Raw genomic sequence first — 18,739 nt, 5'->3', positions numbered from 1 at the left:
TAAGATTTAAGTCAGCAGCAAGCTGGGTTCTCCATACAACTGTAGTTACGCTCTCATTTTAAAACGATTAGCTAGATTGCTCTAAAACTTTGTACTCAGTAAAGGATAAGGTATATCTATGCCTGTAATTAATGTGTAGCTTCAGATACCATGGAAAAAAATACAGCGAAAATAAGTTTTTCATACAAAACTTATTTTTCCTCCATTTCATTAGTTTTGTTGGAATATAAACTAATTAGGTACTGGCATAGATATACCTCATGTCATTGTATGTGCAATTTAGTACAATCCAACACGTTGTTTTAAAATGAGTACGAATCTCCGTTTTTATGGGAAGTAAAAATTCGGCTGAGCTTACTGCGGACTCTGTTAAGTTTCGTTGCTCATGCTCATTAGAAGTATATGTAATGTCATTAGTAGAGTCGAGTAAATCTAGTCTATTATACAAATAAAATCAGAAAGGCCGTACACTAAAAATTTGTTACATATTATGGGGCTATTCCCACTAGTTAGGTATCTACCGCCAAGTTGTTACCAGTGGTAACTACAGGGATTTTATATCCCACTTTTCTTCCCAGTAGCTACCACCAACTCAGTTTTGTGGTAACTACTGGGAACTTCTTTTTCCAGTAGTTACCACTGGTAAAAGGTGGGATTTTTTCCTAGTAGTTACCACCAACAATTTTTTACAGTACAGTTTAAATGTTTGCTTATTATATGAACACAAAACACTATACTACCAGGCTATTATTAAAAAAACAAGATCCAGCGATTACTTTTTGGATTATAATCTTAATTACCATACAAAATTAACACATAGATCGGGTTTTTCCCACTGATTACCATCAAGTTGTTACCAGTGGTAACTAATGAGATTTGTTTCCCAGTAGTTACCACTGGTAAAAGGTTGGATTTTATTCCTAGTAGTTACCACCAACATTTTGTTACAGTTCAATAGTAATAAAAACAGTATAAGTAGAATACTATAAATATAGAGGCTTTATTGAACCCTAACAAGATTGTAGTGGTAACTACTCCCATTAGTTACCACTGGTAACAACTTGATCGTAACTAGTGGGAATAACCCAATTTATATGTTAATTTTGTATGTTAATTGAGATTATAATCCAAAAAGTAATTGCTGGATCTCGTTTTTTTAATAATAGCCTACTAGTATGGCGTTTTTTGTTCGTATATAAATAAACATTTAAACTACGTGACTGTTTTTTATTCCCATTTCTTCCATAAATACTAATCTATAAAACCGTATATTCGGTGTTTTTGTTGGTATCCGTTTTTTTACACTAGCACGCTAGTCGAAAATCTGGTCAAATTCATAATTTTTCCTAGTATACTAACCAAAAAGGCCGAATAGCTGCTATAGGGTCTTTTAACTTAGGATCTCAAATGCGAATTATTCATTGGTACTAAGCAAAAAGACAGCATGTGACATATACGGCGTTTTTACCTAGTTTCTACTGCGGAACTAAGTTAGAACGCCGCATAACGCATGTTTACCGCCTTCTTGACTAGTACGACCTACTCATTTTTAAGCTTAATACTAATTTAAAGTGTTTTTTATAAAATAAAAAAAAACTGAGCTGTTTAGAAACATACTATAAATACCTAAAATAAGTACATATATATACCTACCACATACAAAAAGAAAAAATGGAAAAAGTTTTACCGTTTCGTAGAAATTCAAGAAAGATGTTTGGGTTGGTTTTTTGCGATTATCTCGAAACTAGCTTTTGTCGAAAAACTGCCTTTTAGACTAGGACGGCAGTATGGGACTATGGGGTCCATCACACAACGTTGCCTCTATAGTCGTTATTTTTTCTTACTCAAAATAGCAAAAATGCAAACTAATTAAAATTCAGTTGCTAACAAAGAAGCAAGAGATACTTTTAATGACTATTATTTACTCGAGAGTTTTAAAACTACCTGCAACTACATCATGCCTACTATTTGAAAATTTCTTATAAATATGTAGATAGTTATATACTTACAAGCAATCACCAAACTTATATCTGGAACATGTAATCGTCCCAAACTCATGAAATAAAATACTTTTTAATTCTATACCTAACTTACGTTTCATAAAACGTAGAATTCAAAATAAACCTTAAAATCCTATTGTGGGTTAGTGGTACGTTAACACTTCTGATTTGTGGTGGTTCTTCTAGTATGGTTACTCTGCTATTAATAATATAAGGATGGAGGTACTTGCGTTTACTCAGATCTGACCAATCCTTCACAGTCTGTCCTCTTTGACCGCCTGCACCCAAGTGAACGAACTGCCCGAGCCTGTCCAACTGGCTCCGTTCCGTGTCCCCACTACCTACCGTGTTGCCAGTAGTATAATGTTATTTTCCCAACCACCCCTGTATTAATCAGGGTAATGCTAATGTTGCCACATTAAAATTATTATTCAACGCTATCTTTAATGTAAATATAAATAAATCATGACAAAATTAAAGGAACGGGCTCAGCATAAACTGCGTCAGCCATTTTATCCTCCTAAGGCCCAAGGTCCTACCTATAGTACTTATTCAGTTCAATGAAATTTATTTCATATTCGATTGGAACAGAGTTGCTTTTGCTTTGTTTCGTTTAGTTTTCGAACAACGTAAAATCAACTCTATTTACTACACTAAAGGTTCAAATTTCTGTGGCAAGTATTGCATTTTTCATTTGTATGGCTGGGCCTTAGGAGGTTATAACAATAATGACCACGCAGCGCTGATTTTTCGTTCCCCCTTCAGACAATAGCCACATTAATAGGTACAGTCAGCGGCAGAAGTTGCTAAGCGGGCCAGGTGTTCAAAATTACCTTGACACGCTCTTATTCTCTTAACAATAAAGTCGCGTCAAGATCATTTTGAACACCTCGCCCGCTTAGCAATTTCTGCTACTGACTGTATGTAGGTTAAACAATGTATAAACAAAAATACTAAGGCCCTTGCACCATCCCATTAACCCGGGTTAAACCGTTAACCCAGTGTCAAATACTGGTAACCATGGTCACTACAGGTTCAACCGGTTAACCCCGGGTTAGTAGGATGGTGTTAGTGGCGCTAAGAATAGATTGCAGATAGGAATTCAGTATACAAAATAAATAAAAGAACTACAAACAAAACAATAGGCATATTATAAGATAAAATAAATAATTAAAAAATTAAAAACACGACTGCTGCATTTTAAAGCGAACTGAAAAGCTAAAAATAATGGTCATATGTTAGTTACATAACTTTATGAATCTAAATTGGAATGTAAATATACACTCACGGTCATTCACAGTAAATACTAGGGGTTATGCTCATTTATGACCGTGAATGTAGGTACGTGTACATTTAAATTCTATTACAATCGGGGGACCTTGGTGTGCCTAAGTGCATCTCATTCAAAAGGTCCCCCGACTGCAATAGAAATTTAATGTACACGTACCTACATTCACGGCCATAAATGAGCATAACCCTTAGTATTTACTGTGAATGACCGTGAGTGTATATTTACATTCCAATTTAGATTCATAAAGTTATGTAACTAACATATGACCATTATTTTTAGCTTTTCAGTTCGCTTTAAAATGCAGCAGTCGTGTTTTTAATTTTTTAATTATTTATTTTATTTTAAACATTTTAGTGAAAAAACCTAAGTATAAAACTATGATTTAAGGTAGGTACCTATATAGATTTCCCCCGGCCATTTAGTTTGTCCACGAAGTTTTTTTTATGTGGATATTAGCTTCTGGAACTGGGACCTTTTAATTAAGCTCACCGTTCCGGAATACGTCCGGGCTTCTTTTCTGTGGATAATATGTGGATGTGTTCACAATTTGGCACAATTCCGACTTTAAGTACCTCGGTTCGCTCGTACAGTGCGATGGCGATATTGACCGTGACGTGAAAAACCGGATTAGCACAGGATGGATGAAATGGCGACAGGTCACGGGAACCATTTGCGACACCCGAATGCCTCTTCGGTTGAAGGGTAAAATTTATAAATCAGTCATAAGACCTGTCGTCATGTATGGATCAGAGTGTTGGGCCCTAAAGGTGACGGATGAAAAGAGATTGCATGTAGCGGAGATGAGAATGTTGAGATGGATGTGTGGCGTGACGAGAATGGATAGGATAAGGAATGAGTATATAAGAGGAAGCCTGAAAGTTGCACCCATAACAGAAAAAGTAAGGGCAAATCGCCTGGCGTGGTACGGGCATGTGATGCGGAGGGATGAAAGTCATGTGACGAGAAAGGTATTACGAATGAATGTGGAGGGAAGCACGAGGAAAGGAAAACCGAGGAAAAGGTGGATGGACTGTGTGAGAGATGATATGAAACGAATGCAAGTGAATGATGAAATGACGGGCGACAGAGAGGTGTGGAAGAGAAAGACATGCTGCGCCGACCCCAAGTGAATGGGACAAGGGCAAGAGAATGATGATGTTCACAATTTGGGATATTCGACATTTTTAAATATAACTTCTTAGAAAGAAGTAGAAATTTTTAATTATAATGGCCATGAGGATTTGAAGGTCCACAATAAAGACTCATAATTTTGGACCGCGTGCAGCGCGCCACGTACGTCAGGCTATCTACGCCCGCTCTTAGGATGTTCGGCGCCCGGTTTTGCAACGCGTACGGCGCGCCACGTAGGTCGGGCTACGCCCGACGATTTAAGTATGAGGGCGCCAAAGGCATCCGGCTTTGGGACGCGTACAGCGTGTCTTGTACGTCGGGCTACGCCCGACTCTTTTAGCATGAGGGCGCCAAAGGCGCCCGGTTTTGAAACGCGTACAGCGCGCCACGTACGTCAGGCTACGCCCGACACTCTTAGTATGAGGGCGCCGAAGGCGCCCGGTTTTGGTACGCGTCCGGCGCGCCACGTACGTCGGGCTACGCCCGACGCTTTAAGTATGAGGGCGCCGAAGGCGCCCGGTTTTGGTACACATACAGCGCGCCACGTACGTCGGGCTACGCCCGACGCTTTAAATATGAGGGCACCGAAGGCACCCGGTTATGGAACGCATACAGTGCACCACGTACATCGGGCTACCTACGCCCGACACTCTTAGTATGAGGGTGCCGGAGGCGCCCGGGATTGGTAAGCGTACAGCGCGCAACGTACGTCGGGCTACGCCCAACGTTTTGAGTGTGAGGGCGCCGAAGACACTCGGCTTTGGTAAGCGTACAATATTATACTAAAGGTAGGTACGCCTCTTTTGGACACTTCGGGCTTTCGGTCCTACGCGAAGTTTACCTTTGGTGCGCCTTTAATTTGGTGTTCAGACATAGAATGACAATACACTTCTATTGTTACAGTCGACCTATACAAGTATATAAAGACATAATATGTATAATCATTGTCACTTAAATACTTCTTACTATTATGAAAATTAGTTTAGTACTAAAGTTAAGAAGAAATGATTGAGGTTGGTATGTACGTGTTAAACTACTACGCACGTGTTTAATCAAAATCTGTTTTTTTACAGTCGGGTTGAATTAGTAGTCAAGTACAATTTTATTCACAAGAAATATAAGAATGCAATAAGCCATAAATTATTCAAACCCTATCGCTTAAATCGAAGTTCACAGGTTTAGATTTTAATAGGGCGATTTAGTTTCTTTTACCTTATAAAAATATATACAGATCATACGGATGATTTGTATATATTTTTATGATCAGCAGTCAATACCCTTTCATTTGATAGCTCACTAAATTAGATAGAAGGATTTATTTTTCTTAGCACATTTTGTAAATCCTTATTTAACCAAAATAAGACTTAAACGCGTATGCTGCATATATATTTTAAGTCGTCTTTCTAGGCTCTTCATTTTGAGACCCCACTCGATAGGATTGCAAGATTTTTTTTCTAAACGTGACGCAATTTTGTGTATTACGTCCGCCATATTGGTTTTATAATAACGTCACATGGCCTATGTTAGTCGGGATGACGTAAGGATTCTAATGATGTATCATACATCTAAATCGGTTAAGGCATTCAGAAGTTATGGTGGAATAAAGAAACTCACATACATATATACATACAAACAAAACATGAACGCTGAAAACAATACACTCTTTTTGTTTGGGCAGTCGTGTAAAAAGATTAAATAATGAATTGAAAATGAAATGGAATGGAAAAATAATTGATTCTAAGCATTTACCACGTGCATAAATCGATTATCACCTTCATTTGTGGCGTAAGCAGTTTCTGGTCACCATGCGCGTGCGCGTATGGCTGCTTCTCTGCCTTCTCGCTATTGGCATTCAGGCGTACCACGTTGGTTCTTCTAGCTCTTCGGTGAGTTAAATCTTAGGAACCAGTAACCAACCGCCCCCATACAATATTAAGTTTCATGAAACTTTGCATGAATATACTGTGGCCCCAGTGAAAAAGGGTACAAGTCTCACGCAGCTTAGGTGTAAAAGGGCATAGGTGTTACTTGGAACTTATACCCTTTTACAACCGCGCTGCCCGAGACATGTACCTTTTTTCACTAGGGACACAGTCTGTGACCCTAGTGAATAAGGGTACAAGTATCGGACAACGCAGTTGTAAAAGGACGTAAGTTCCAAGTAACACTTATGCCCTTTTACACCTAAGCTGCGCGAGACTTGTACCCTTTTTCACTTGGGCCACAGTATGTCTGGTATTAGTTTTTGTTACATACTAACGTCACGTCACGATTCTCACAAATGACGTTTGTTACATACGCCCTTTTGATTCAAGTAACAATATAAATAGATTTTATGACCAAAATATAGGACTTACGCAAAATAAAAAAATACGGGTACCTTAAATTAGTGCGTTTTTTCGATGTAGACAATAAAAAGTAGCACTTAAAAATATGAAATGTTGTTAATTGTTATAAGTACAAAGAAGGTGGAGGGAGTTTTCATGCTATTGTCTCTCTAATTTTCTTTGTAATATATACGATATATCGATACTTGGTTGAATTACATCATTTAATCATATTTATGATATTTACTTCGTTCCAATGTAGCTATTAAAATTATTACCTATATTATACTTACATTTTCAGGATGACGTAAACCCACGAACAAACCACGGTGTAAAAAAGTTATCCTTGGCCAGCGCCTTTTTTAGCTTAGCCTCGGTATGTTATAATTATATACTAATTTTATTTATTATAATCAAATGGAAAAATTACAATTTAACAAAGCTCTACAAAACTGTATTTAGTTTGAGTGTGTAGTCAAGTATCAATCACTTTTTGGCGACTGCTTTTCGCAGTCGTGCTTTTTAAATTATTAAATAATTTTATAGGTACTTACAAATTAGGTCTAGGTATATTAAGTAGGTACAATATAACACAATTTGAAGTTATTTGAAAATAGAGTTTGAGTAAGTAGGTATAGGTAATTATCTACGATGCTCTATAGCAGCGCTCGGCAACCTTTTAGCAGCCACGTAGCCAGTAGTTAACGGAGGTGACGCGGGCCGTATACTTTGTTAATATTTATGACTTTATGAGACATTGTCGTTTGTCACTAATTACATACAAAATAGCCAAGGCGGCACTCGGGCCGCAAGTGACAGTTTCACGAGCTACGTGCGGCCCGCGGGACGCAATTTGCCGACCGCTGCTCTATAGGGAAGACAATGGCTTATAGAGCATCTCAGTGATATATTTTTAAGCGATGTATCACCTCATAGGCAACGACACGAATTGTATGAAGTATTCCAGCCGGCCTAGCCAAGGTGACAATCGCTATCGCTACGACAACGAAATGCTTTGTCTCTATCACTCTTCCATATTAGTGCAAGAGTGACAGTTGCGTTACGATCGCTACGGAGCGTAAGCTATTGTTATGTTGGCTACGCGACTAAATCTGGCAGGTGTTTGGCGTCCGAGTCGGTCATATGTTTTTTACCTCTGAAATCTACTTGTGTACAGTCATATTTCCTTGCTATATTATTTTATTTTATTAAGAGAGTATTTGAATTGTATATGGCGGGAATCGTCTATGGCGTGACTGCCAAAAATCTGTTCCAAGATTCATCTGTGCTTAATTCCCGCTATACATTTACCGGTTTTTCTGACCAGATATATTTGACGAACACATCCGCGAGCTAATTTCAACCCCTTAGGTACTCGTAAACCTGTACTAGGGAATGCTTCGAGTACTGAGTTAGTAGTAGTAGTAGTAAAATACTTTATTGTACAAAAAGAAACATAAAACATGAAAAAGCACACATTATTAGTACAAAGGCGAACTTATCCCTTTCAGGGATCTATTCCAGTTAACCCTTGAGCAATTGAGTTTGCATGGCGAGAACCGGGAATTACTGTTACGACTATGTTTAATTTTGTATAGAACATAACTACCAAGAGTAGAGTATTCTAAGCTGCGCTCTGTGATGACCCATCCTTCTGAATATTGCTAACCCAGCGTTACCAACTGCCAATGAAAGGAGAGTAACGTTTCACAATGCATGTTTATACCGGGTGTGGCCTATAATATGAGCAAAAAATTTAACTGTTGGCTGTACTCCTCATACTGACCAACATTTGTTCAGCAACTTTTAAAAATAACTTGTGGTTTGATTTTTAATACACTTTAAAGTTTATTCTAAGACGCAATGTATTGCGAATTTTGTTATGTTTAAGGCGTGACAAGCAACTTCAATCGCAATGATATGGCATGGTGATGGCGTCCATTGAAGATAATATTTATTTTGTATGAAAAATAGGGAGTCTATATACTTCATAATTTTTAAAAGTTGCTGAACAAAAGTGTCACCGTTTGAGGAGTACAATCTATGTTTTAATTATTTGCTCATGTTACAGGCCACACCCGGTATAATTTGTTAGTCACGCCCAGCAGCCCAAGCACCATTCAAACTTTTTGATAATATTCGTGTCATGTATGTTGATGCTGAAATCGATAGAGTTTTTAAAATAAGTAAAACATTATTACGTCTTTTCAGATCATAAAAAATGCTCTACTCGTCATAATGGTATAGCAATGTTTAATTTTTCAAATTCCTAAATTACTTGTAGAAAACTGAAGTGTGGCATTTGATTGCCAATTCGTTTGAACCTTGTTGGTACTTACTAATAGCAACACTCTTAGCCTCGTGCCGCCCACCATACAAAATTATAGCCAAGGAAATTAGAATCTTGTTGTATTTTCAATTGGGTTCATTTTCATTTGTTCGAAATTTTTACGAGACAGATGAAATGCTACCTACTTTCTTTTTAATTAAGGTTGACATTCCATCGAAACTGAGTGTACATCCTAATGTACATTGGGCGGCACGAGGTTAGGGTCGGTAGCACCAAACCGTCGGTCACCTTTATAGCGCTTGCAAAATTGGATGGTAGGTGTGAGAATGAGAAGTTTATTTACTGCTGATAAAGTTACCTATCATCATCATCATCATCATTCTAGCCTTCAATCGCCCACTGCTGAGCATAGGCCTCTCTTCATGTACGCCACTTATCCCGGTCCTGGGCTAGTCTCATCCAAAAGCGCCCCACGATTTTCCGAATGTTATCCACCCATCAACGAGCCAACGGACGCCAGGCGCTTCTTTAAGTTACCTATAGTTTATAAATTGTAAATACAGATGTCAATCACAATGAAAAACCTCTGTATTTACAATAAATTTATAGATTACATTAATGTGATACGTCACACAATAAAAAAGGAAAATATATAGTTGACTAATCAATAGTCAATCAGTCCGCTAAATGTGGTTGGTGCAACTGGCCCTTAATTGACCATAAAGGGACTCATGGCTTTTAGAAACTTTACGAATGTCCAGTTAACAGGCATCCGATGATAGCAACTATAGTTCGTTTTTCAAGTTCTTTCTAATGCTAAAAAAACTTAATATAAAGGTGGTAGGTATAAGCTTTTGCATCTTGTGATTCTAGAGCGGAAAGAAAATACATGAAGAAGGAGCGGGGGTAAGTGTGTACATAGTAGGTTGAAATTTCAACCTGTGTACAGTCGGCATTAAAAGTAGCGGATCAAACTACGCGTCACAAGAACTACCATTCTGTAATCACTATTACACCTTATAAAACAAAGTCCCCCACCGCGTCTGTCTGTTTGTGTGAACTACTGAACGGATTTTCATGCGGTTTTCACTTATCAATAGAGTGATTCTTAAGGAAGATTTACGGCGCGATTCGGGAAATGAATTAGACATTCACTAGATATGAAATAATAAAGATATGTGACGTTCCACGGAAAAAGGTACCATTGCCCCGGCTGAATAGTGAAGCGGCGTTAATAATAGCGTAAGCGGCAGCCGCCATAAAGTACCTTTTGCCGTGGAACGTCACATATCTTTACTGTTTCATATCTAGTGAATGTCTAATTTATTTCCCGAATCGCGCCGTTGGATGTATAATTTGTTAATCCGTGCGAAGCCGGGGCGGGTCGCTAGTAATTTAATAAGAAGAAATACTTATGGCTCTATATGTGCAACAATTAAACTGGTACCTACATAGGTATTTTTGAATGCGAACTGTAGATATATACATACATATATCTGTTTAGAATAATATATCAGTGTGGCAATACTTTATTGTTACAGTAATAAATTGAGAGCATTCTGGTAAGAACTTCCTGAATTTTGCTAAGATGTTAAATAGAATTATAATTGTGCCCAATTTCCAAAAAGCAAAAATTGTTATTTTAATCATTCTGTCGTTAACGTTGTTATACAGGGTGTGTCTGACCATGGGGCTTTAAATCCAGGGCTCGATTCTACTCGCTAAACTGAGCTACTTTTATTATGGCACCAACCCCAAAATCCGAATTTTTTTTTTAATTTTTCATACATTTTGGCTGATTAGATGTCGACGTTTTCTATGGAAACGCCAAATTTTTTTCTCCGAGTACAGGGTTGGTCCCATAGTTAGTTTATATTTAGATAAGTTAGTTTATTTTTCTTTTAGTTGTATCTACCAACAGAAAATAAATTATTATAATAAAAAGTTTTTTTTAACAGGTACCTACTGCATAATCTTCTCTGATAAAAATAAAGTGTGCAAATCAAAAACATCGTTTCATTAACCGTCAGCAAAGCAGCAAAAAAAGGCTAAATCTGAAACAGAGTGACCTACATCTCCAGCCTCCAACCCTTTCGGCCTATGGGCCCCCCCACATCTGGCGTCTTTCGAGCGTCGGCGTCTGTCGGCGTCGGTCCAGCGCTATGGAAAATGACGTCGCTGCGCAGTTGCGTCGACGCTGCGTCGACGTTGTGTCGACGTCGGCCATAGAATTGTAGACGCCGACGCTCGAAAGACGCCAGATGTGGGGGGGCCCTGCCGGTACAGACGGACTGCAAACTGCAACCCGACTGCAACTTGTATGGGAATTGCACGCCGACGTTGCAGCTGGCGTCCAGTGCCCATACAAATTGCAGTCGGGTTGCAGTTTACAGTCCGTCTGTATCGGACCTAAGCGTTAGCGTTCGTTCTTTACAAGAGCCCAACTAAGCTAATTTTGCACAGATTTGAATCGATGAAAAAAGTAAGGCTGTCATTATAAACGCCATAATTTCATAGAAATTTGTCATTGTGTGGTAATTTCTCCATACAAACGTACTAGACTGTTTCCTCCGTGAGTTTTGAGGCTAGAGCAATGATTATGGTTCAACACAGATTAATATTGTCAATATCTGTGTCGGACCGTTTTGCTTTTTTGATATTTTTGTTTTTTAAGGCTCAAGAACCCTTCAAAAATGGCAAAAATGGCCTCATTGACTATGCCTATGAGAGGCGTAGTATTCAAAACTGATATCAATTAGCCAAAAAAGCAAAACGGTCCGACACAGATAATTTCATTATCATTTTTAGATTTCCAAATTTGGTTACGATTGGTTAAGTTTTGGAGGAGGAAACAGTCGAGTACGAAACCTCGATTTTTGAGATTTTTACGCAGGATTTTTTGCCTTGTCTTTATCGCACGAGTTTTAGGAGTAGGTATATTTTACCTAAAATATTGAAAGCTCAGCTCCTGTTTCGTCTTAAGTTTTTCCTAAATATTAAGTAACCACAATTTTTTTTGTTGCAATCAGTGAAAAGTGAAACAACAGAAGAAGATACAATTAGTAACAGTACACGTACAAGTCACTAATTAAATTATTTGTGTTGTGATAATGTCTTAAGTCGATAGAAATTGAAGACTAGGTAGGTACCTAGTAGTACCTAGTAGGTAGGTAGGTACTAGGTGGTATGGTGAGGATAAGAAAAGAAATCCACCACGGCGAGTTGATTAAGCGTGATACGTCGCTTTTACCGTAGCTAAACGTAGAAATGGGAAAATTGATTGTTATACAAATTTTCGTTTCCACGGTAGAACATGCGCAAACGCAGACCGCGATGCGTGTACTGTTCTTGCTCTGTCTGTTTGTGGTAGTGATAGTGCAGGCATATTATTATGATGACCAAACGGGTACCGTGGTGAGTCTTATTTCACTTTAAACTAAGTGATTTTAATAAAAAAAAAATTGATGCTTTCGGGTGTGTGACTATGTAGTACCTATAGTTCGTTTTTTTTAGCATTAAAAAGAACTTGCAAGAAGGTAAGCGATCTTGACAGGTCTTTTAATTGAAAAACGCTTTTTAAAAATCTATAACTATTACTTATGAAAGCAGACGAATATAAATGATGGTATTAGATTCATAATTGTTACAAATTTGCCGTAACTTATTTTTAAAATGTGTTTTTCAATTAAAAGACACGTCAAGATTGTTTACCTAATTTCTAATGCTAAAAAAAACGAAGTATAGAAGTGGGTATTTACCGGGTGTGGCCTGTAATACGAGCAAAAAATTAAACTATAGGCTGTACTCCTCATAATGACCAACATTTGTTCAGCAACTTTTAAAAATAACTTGTGGTTTGATTTTTAATACACTTTCAAGTTTATTCTAAGACGCAATGTATTGCGAATTTTGTTATGTTTAAGGCGTGACAAGCAACGTCAATCACAATGATATGGCGTGGCGATGACGTCCATTGAAGATAATATTTATTTTGTATGTAAAATAGGGAGTCTAATTACTTCATTTTTTTTAAGTTGTTGAACGAAAGTCTCACCGTTTGAAGAGTACAATCTATGTTTTAATTATTTGCTCATGTTACAGGCCACACCCGGTATACTGTTTTCAACCGTCGGCGACAGCCGTAATCAGTATTGAGTACTGAAAGTAAAAGCATTACTATTTTACTTACAAATGGGTAAATGTAACTTGTGATTCTAATTCTTGTTTCAGACCAGCGTTAGGTCGGCAAGTCCCAGAGCTGTAAAGAAACTATCATTTTTCAATTCTATTGCTACCCTGGCTGAGGTAACTTACATCTTAACAGTATTCTTTACTAATTTACTTGGGTATAGTTAAGTACTTACTGCATTAGCTACATACATCTCTGGCGTAATGTCTAAAAAAAGGAGGCTTAGCACAGGTAATTTCGTACATTGCCCCGCGTCTTCCTATCTCTATCGCCCGCGCGTTTTTTATTACTGTCCCGCCCATGATGCCGGCGGCCAATGACGCTGTGCGAGCGGTACAGCATTATAATTATGCGTCAGCAATAGAGATCTAGGTCATATGCTGCGTCGCTGCGTGCCTATGCAATGCAACAACCCTTTTAAAAACATTTTGAAGGCATTAATTAGACATTATTGCAACATTACTGCCTTGTCGCGGGCGCTGTACTCGTATCTGTCAAATTTGCTTGATAAAATGAGTTAGAGTAACATTCCATTTCTAACCGCAGCTGCATTACTGTCAATTTTACTATGGAAATTGACAAAGACAGCGACGCGTTCAGTACCGGTAGTGCAGCTGCGGTTAGAAATGGAATGTTACCAACGCTCGCCGCCGCATTATATTACCGCGATTACTAAGTACCCCCCCACATCTGGCGTCTTTCGAGCGTCGGCGTCTGTCGGCGTCGGTCCAGCGCTATGGAAAATGACGTCGCTGCGCAGTTGCGTCGACGCTGCGTCGACGTTGCGTCGACGTCGGCCATAGAATTGTAGACGCCGACGCTCGAAAGACGCCAGATGTGGGGGGGCCTAATGGCGCAACAGCAGTTCTGTTGTTGACATGGCAGTTTACATCCAAATACTTATTCCATATGACACCTTTAGTCAGTTTATAATAATTATAATGTTCTTTACAGTACATATGGTCCTATTTTTCCGCACTAGTGCGAGAAATAGCACTTTTCGTGCGTACCTATGTTAAAAGTTTAAAGGGCCATATTATATATTACTGTAATACGTTTTACGGTACACGTGCGAATAGGTAATTCGCAACTCGTGTCGATTTAATTCCTCTTTTCCGCACATGTATCGTAAATAACTATTATGATACGACGAGTAGACTTAGAAGGGTCATTTATGATTAATTTTATCATTTCAGATCATTGCTAATGTTTTGGGGATAGTTATGGTAAAATATCTTCATATAGTTTGTGTCAATAGGTACTTATATATAGTAATAGTAATATTTAGTCATTTTTATATTGCAATTTTATTATAGGATGGAAAGAAAATTAAAGAAGATGGCGTTGGGGTAAGCCTCAAGCACTTTCTCTTAGGTATAATTATGTACATCTATCCTCCAGCGTCCTACACGTAGTAGGTACATAGTACCTAATATACTTACTATAGTTTTTGGTACATAGGCCCCAATATATTTTTAACTCTTTGTCAGTGTGATAGAGTTAAATTTAAATTGGCAAATTTTGATACCCGGTCGTCAGGAGGCTATAGCGATACATAAATGTATTGGTAATCCTATAAATGTACCTAATTACATACATACCTATCAGTGGCGGCGCGTCAAACATATCCATAGGCAATCCGGGGCTAACTTGGCTTACATATTTCCTTTACAACTCTGCCCAAATGTCCAAGGACAAGCAAGCCGGTGGGAATCGGTTTTTATGGACGCGCCGCCACTGATACCTATAACACTTGTGAACCCAATAGGTTAAAGCTTTTTTTTATCGGGTCACGGATACGGTCTTTGTTATGACCTATAATGAACCTAACAGCGGTAGCATAACATTCACGTAACTTACTGTTTTCACACAAATAATATATTATAGCTTTGTTAAAGCGTTTAGATTGAAAGCGTTTAATTTCCTAAGCTTTTATATTTATTTTTAAATATTGCAGTAACGAGTGGCGGATATTTGTGTAAGTATATGTCATTTTACCTAATTATTTAATTATATTTGTATATGTAGGTAATGCTAGATTACCTATAGTCGAAGTTAAATACCTATTGTTAACAAATAGATTATACTTATAAAAATGTGGAGTAGTATACTATCTAAGGCAATTTTATTATGAATTATTGTATTTTTGACATTGGTATTAATTGTAATGTGTTGTAATATTTTTTATATTATATGTACCTAATTTTTATGTGTAATTTAAATATGAGAATAAAATTAAACGAATTATTTAAGTATTTTTTTTCCACCCAGGTACACAACACAAACAAATCGATTTTATTGATGAAATAAACTACCGTAATATAATGATGGTGTGGATGTGGTTTTTATTGCAATTCCCTATTTAAGTACCTACTCCCACAATTATAACATTTCTTAAGAGTTGTGAACCAAGTACCTGCCATAATAATTATCTTCTAATTTGCATTATGAAAGAGTGCTCTCATGGAATAAGTATCAAGTACCTGCTAATTGTTTTTGATTTGTGACTAAGGGCATCTTTCCATAACTTAAGTGTTTATTAGGGTACAGTCGGAACCAGCTGACTTTGCATGGCATTTGTAATGATAGATTGTGGGAATGTCACTATAAATATCAAATTTCTATGAAAATATGAAGTTTATAATAAGATGCCCAACCCAAATTGTATTGTATTAAACTCGGTGCAGAGTTGGTTTAGACGGACTGTGAGTAATTGTATGTGACATTCTCAACCAAAAGGTAACATTATCGATTGTCGATAAGGTTAATTTCAAATTGGAGCTATATGGAATAAGCGCCTTATAGAAAACTGACAATAAGTACCTAGTGTACCTACTCTTTTGGTTGAAAATGTCACGTATCTTCAATTGAAAAGGTAATCAAATAAAAAATAATATAAAAATACATACAACATTTATTAGTTTTATTACACTTGATCAATACCTAGTTCAGAAATCAACTTCCATAATTTTGGTGCTGTTTTTCCTGTCGCGGACCACCACCTTCGACTGAGAGTAGAAGCCGATCTCGATGACCTCTCGAGAAATGATCTCGTTCTTTAGACCCCCGTGAGACATGACAGCCTGCACCGGCAGCGCCCAGTAATGGTGACCCCTGTACACATCATCGTAGTTCACGGCCACAGCTCCAGAAAGGCTGGCCAAGTATTCCATCTCGATTTGAATCGTGGCCTTAGTAGCGTGGAGCTCAGTGGTCACAGATTGTCCTGGCTGAAGTAAGACTTCCATGGATGACGTAGCTCCGATTGTCACAGCTTCGGATTTCTCGGCACCAATACCCCAAGCGGATGTGTATCTAAAGGTAGTAGATCCACCCAGATTAGCCAACTCAATATCAATCCCATAGCTGATCTCCTGTTCTACAGAAAGCTCGCCACTCTTGGTCCAGTGAGACGAAACACGGTTCTCAACGGAGTGTGAGATGCCAACATTGAAGGTGGCCGGCTTCGTGCTGTTGTTCTCAAAAACTTGCTGCATAACGATCAGGGGCTGAGAAGTGATCTTCAGAACCTTGCCGCTCTTCGGCACTAAGGTCCTCGCAACCTGGTTCCAGTTGTAAGTCCTATACAGATCTCCCCAAGGAGTAGGGCTTTTAAGGAAGGCGTCATCAGGGCGTCTGCCGAAGTAGGCGTTGACGGCGTTCTTGAGGTTGTTGTCTCCTAAGCTGAAGCTGCCGCGCTCCTGGTCGGAGATGGTGTCCATCTGGCTGCCGGAGAAGTGGACCTTCATGTCGGAGTTGTCGTTCTCGAACTTGCCGCTGACCTCTACGTTGATGCGGGCGTGCACCAGCGCAGGGAGGACTAGGAGGAGATATCTGAACGCCATGGCTCTGAAAAGAGGAAATATAGGTAAATAACGGTAAGGTTTGAAATAGAAACTTTATCCTCGTAAAGCCCAATGTGCATTACGATGTACAATTGTACACTTTGTTTCAACTGATTCGAACCTTTCGAAAATGACATAAAGTAGCATTTCGTTTGTATCTTTGTTTTCCAAAATAAACGAAAGTTACCGTAATCAAGTTACAACAAGGTTCAAATTAAAAATTGGGAAACTTTGTATGGTGGGCCTGTTCTAGATGCAACCGGGTGATCATTGTTCAATATTACATTTGAACATTAAAAAATATGCTTTATAATATGTACAGAAAGACGTTAAACTAATAGAAATATTAGCAAAGTAGATACTTGTGAAATTTACAAGGCAATAAATAAAAAGAAACAAGTTTCTGTTTAATTCTGAGAGAAAAATAATTGAATTTGTAAAGTCAAATCGAATAATGGCTTAAGCGACTCTTTCTTTATAACTACATTATTGTGCAAGACCAATTATTAAAGGACTTAAAATTTAACAAAAAAAAAAAAACGCCAAAAATACTTACATTTCAAATGCTGGATAATATATATAATTTAAATTAAATTATACGATAAATAAGAAGTCAAGACACACCTGATGACGTCTTAGTGACTTCTTAAACTATGATCACTTGAATTTCTCACGAATATTTATACTGACACATGAAAAGAGCAAATGTCTTGACATCTTGAAATAAATTTGCTGCTATATATTTTTAGCTAAAACGGTAACGCTGACAATTTTTGCTAAGTTTGCAGACAAGTCTTAAGTCGTCGCTCCAGTAAATTGATAGCAATCGAATGCTATAAAAACTTAATGCTATTAATAAGTACCTACATATAGTTATACGATTAATTAGGTTACATACTACTCTTTGCTTAAATCTATCAGTCAAGGGCTCCACAGACCTTGCAATAAATCCAGGCAATTTTTGATCCATTGTCGCCTGTAGTGCGACGTAACGACGCTTATCATGAATAGTGAGACAAAACAAAATGAAATGCCATTCGACTTTAAATCTTACCAGTAAAAGATAGAATATTAAATGCAATAGCATTTCATTTTTAGTTGTACCACTGTTCATGATAAGCAAAGATAGTAGAAAATAAATAAAATGGAACTCAAAAACGTCAACTGCGTACAACTGCGTGCGTGTACGTAGAAAGTGGTGCCCTCATTTATTTTCTGCTATTTTATGTCGCACTATACGAGTACCTAAGTAGGTGCAATAAAGTCAATCGCTCTATAATAAAGATAAGATAAGATAAGAATAGCCTTTATTGACCAAAATAGAATTATTACATATTGCATTTAAATAAATTCACATTTCATTTATCATTATATTAGTTTCAATATGTTTCCTATCAATTTTTTTTATAAATATATTTTAATGTCATTAAATGTTAAAATGTATATATTTAATATTAAATGTTAAAATGTGTATATTTTAATGTTAAAATGGAAATGGGCTGGACATATGGCAAGAGAAGGTAAAAGTAAGTGGGATAGAGAGGTAGCAGAATGGTATCCTAGAGATAGAAAGAGGAGAGAAGGGAGACCATTAATGAGGTGGTCAGATGACATTAAGAAGCATGCGGGAGTAAACTGGATTAGGACGGCACAGGATAGAGAGACG

General features: G+C 37.6%; 1 protein-coding gene and 1 long non-coding RNA gene across 2 annotated transcripts; one reads left to right on the top strand and one right to left on the bottom strand.

The window, feature by feature from the left end:
- The first annotated feature begins 6,195 nt into the window (after positions 1-6,195).
- LOC134675709 (uncharacterized) lies at positions 6,196-11,039 on the top strand. Its single transcript, XR_010099784.1, has 6 exons — positions 6,196-6,308; positions 7,051-7,125; positions 8,961-8,990; positions 9,913-9,945; positions 10,581-10,601; positions 10,998-11,039. It is a non-coding gene; the product is annotated as an uncharacterized LOC134675709 (long non-coding RNA).
- Positions 11,040-16,133: 5,094 nt separating this feature from the next.
- On the bottom strand, positions 16,134-17,085 carry LOC134675708 (spherulin-2A-like). Its single transcript, XM_063534018.1, has one exon. The coding sequence runs from the start codon at positions 17,071-17,073 to the stop codon at positions 16,177-16,179; it is 897 nt and encodes a 298-aa protein (XP_063390088.1). The 5' UTR covers positions 17,074-17,085; the 3' UTR covers positions 16,134-16,176.
- Between the last annotated feature and the right edge of the window lie 1,654 nt (positions 17,086-18,739).

This window comes from Cydia fagiglandana, chromosome 23 (genome assembly GCF_963556715.1).
Source record: "Cydia fagiglandana chromosome 23, ilCydFagi1.1, whole genome shotgun sequence".
Taxonomy (NCBI): Eukaryota; Metazoa; Arthropoda; class Insecta; order Lepidoptera; family Tortricidae; genus Cydia; species Cydia fagiglandana.
The sequence above is the reverse complement of the archived record's forward strand: the minus strand, read 5'-3'. Positions and strand labels throughout refer to the sequence as shown.

Bases quoted from the DNA above. Each gene is read 5' to 3' on its own strand.
- LOC134675708 (XM_063534018.1), bottom strand. From the start codon at position 17,073: ATGGCGTTCAGATATCTCCTCCTAGTCCTCCCTGCGCTGGTGCACGCC.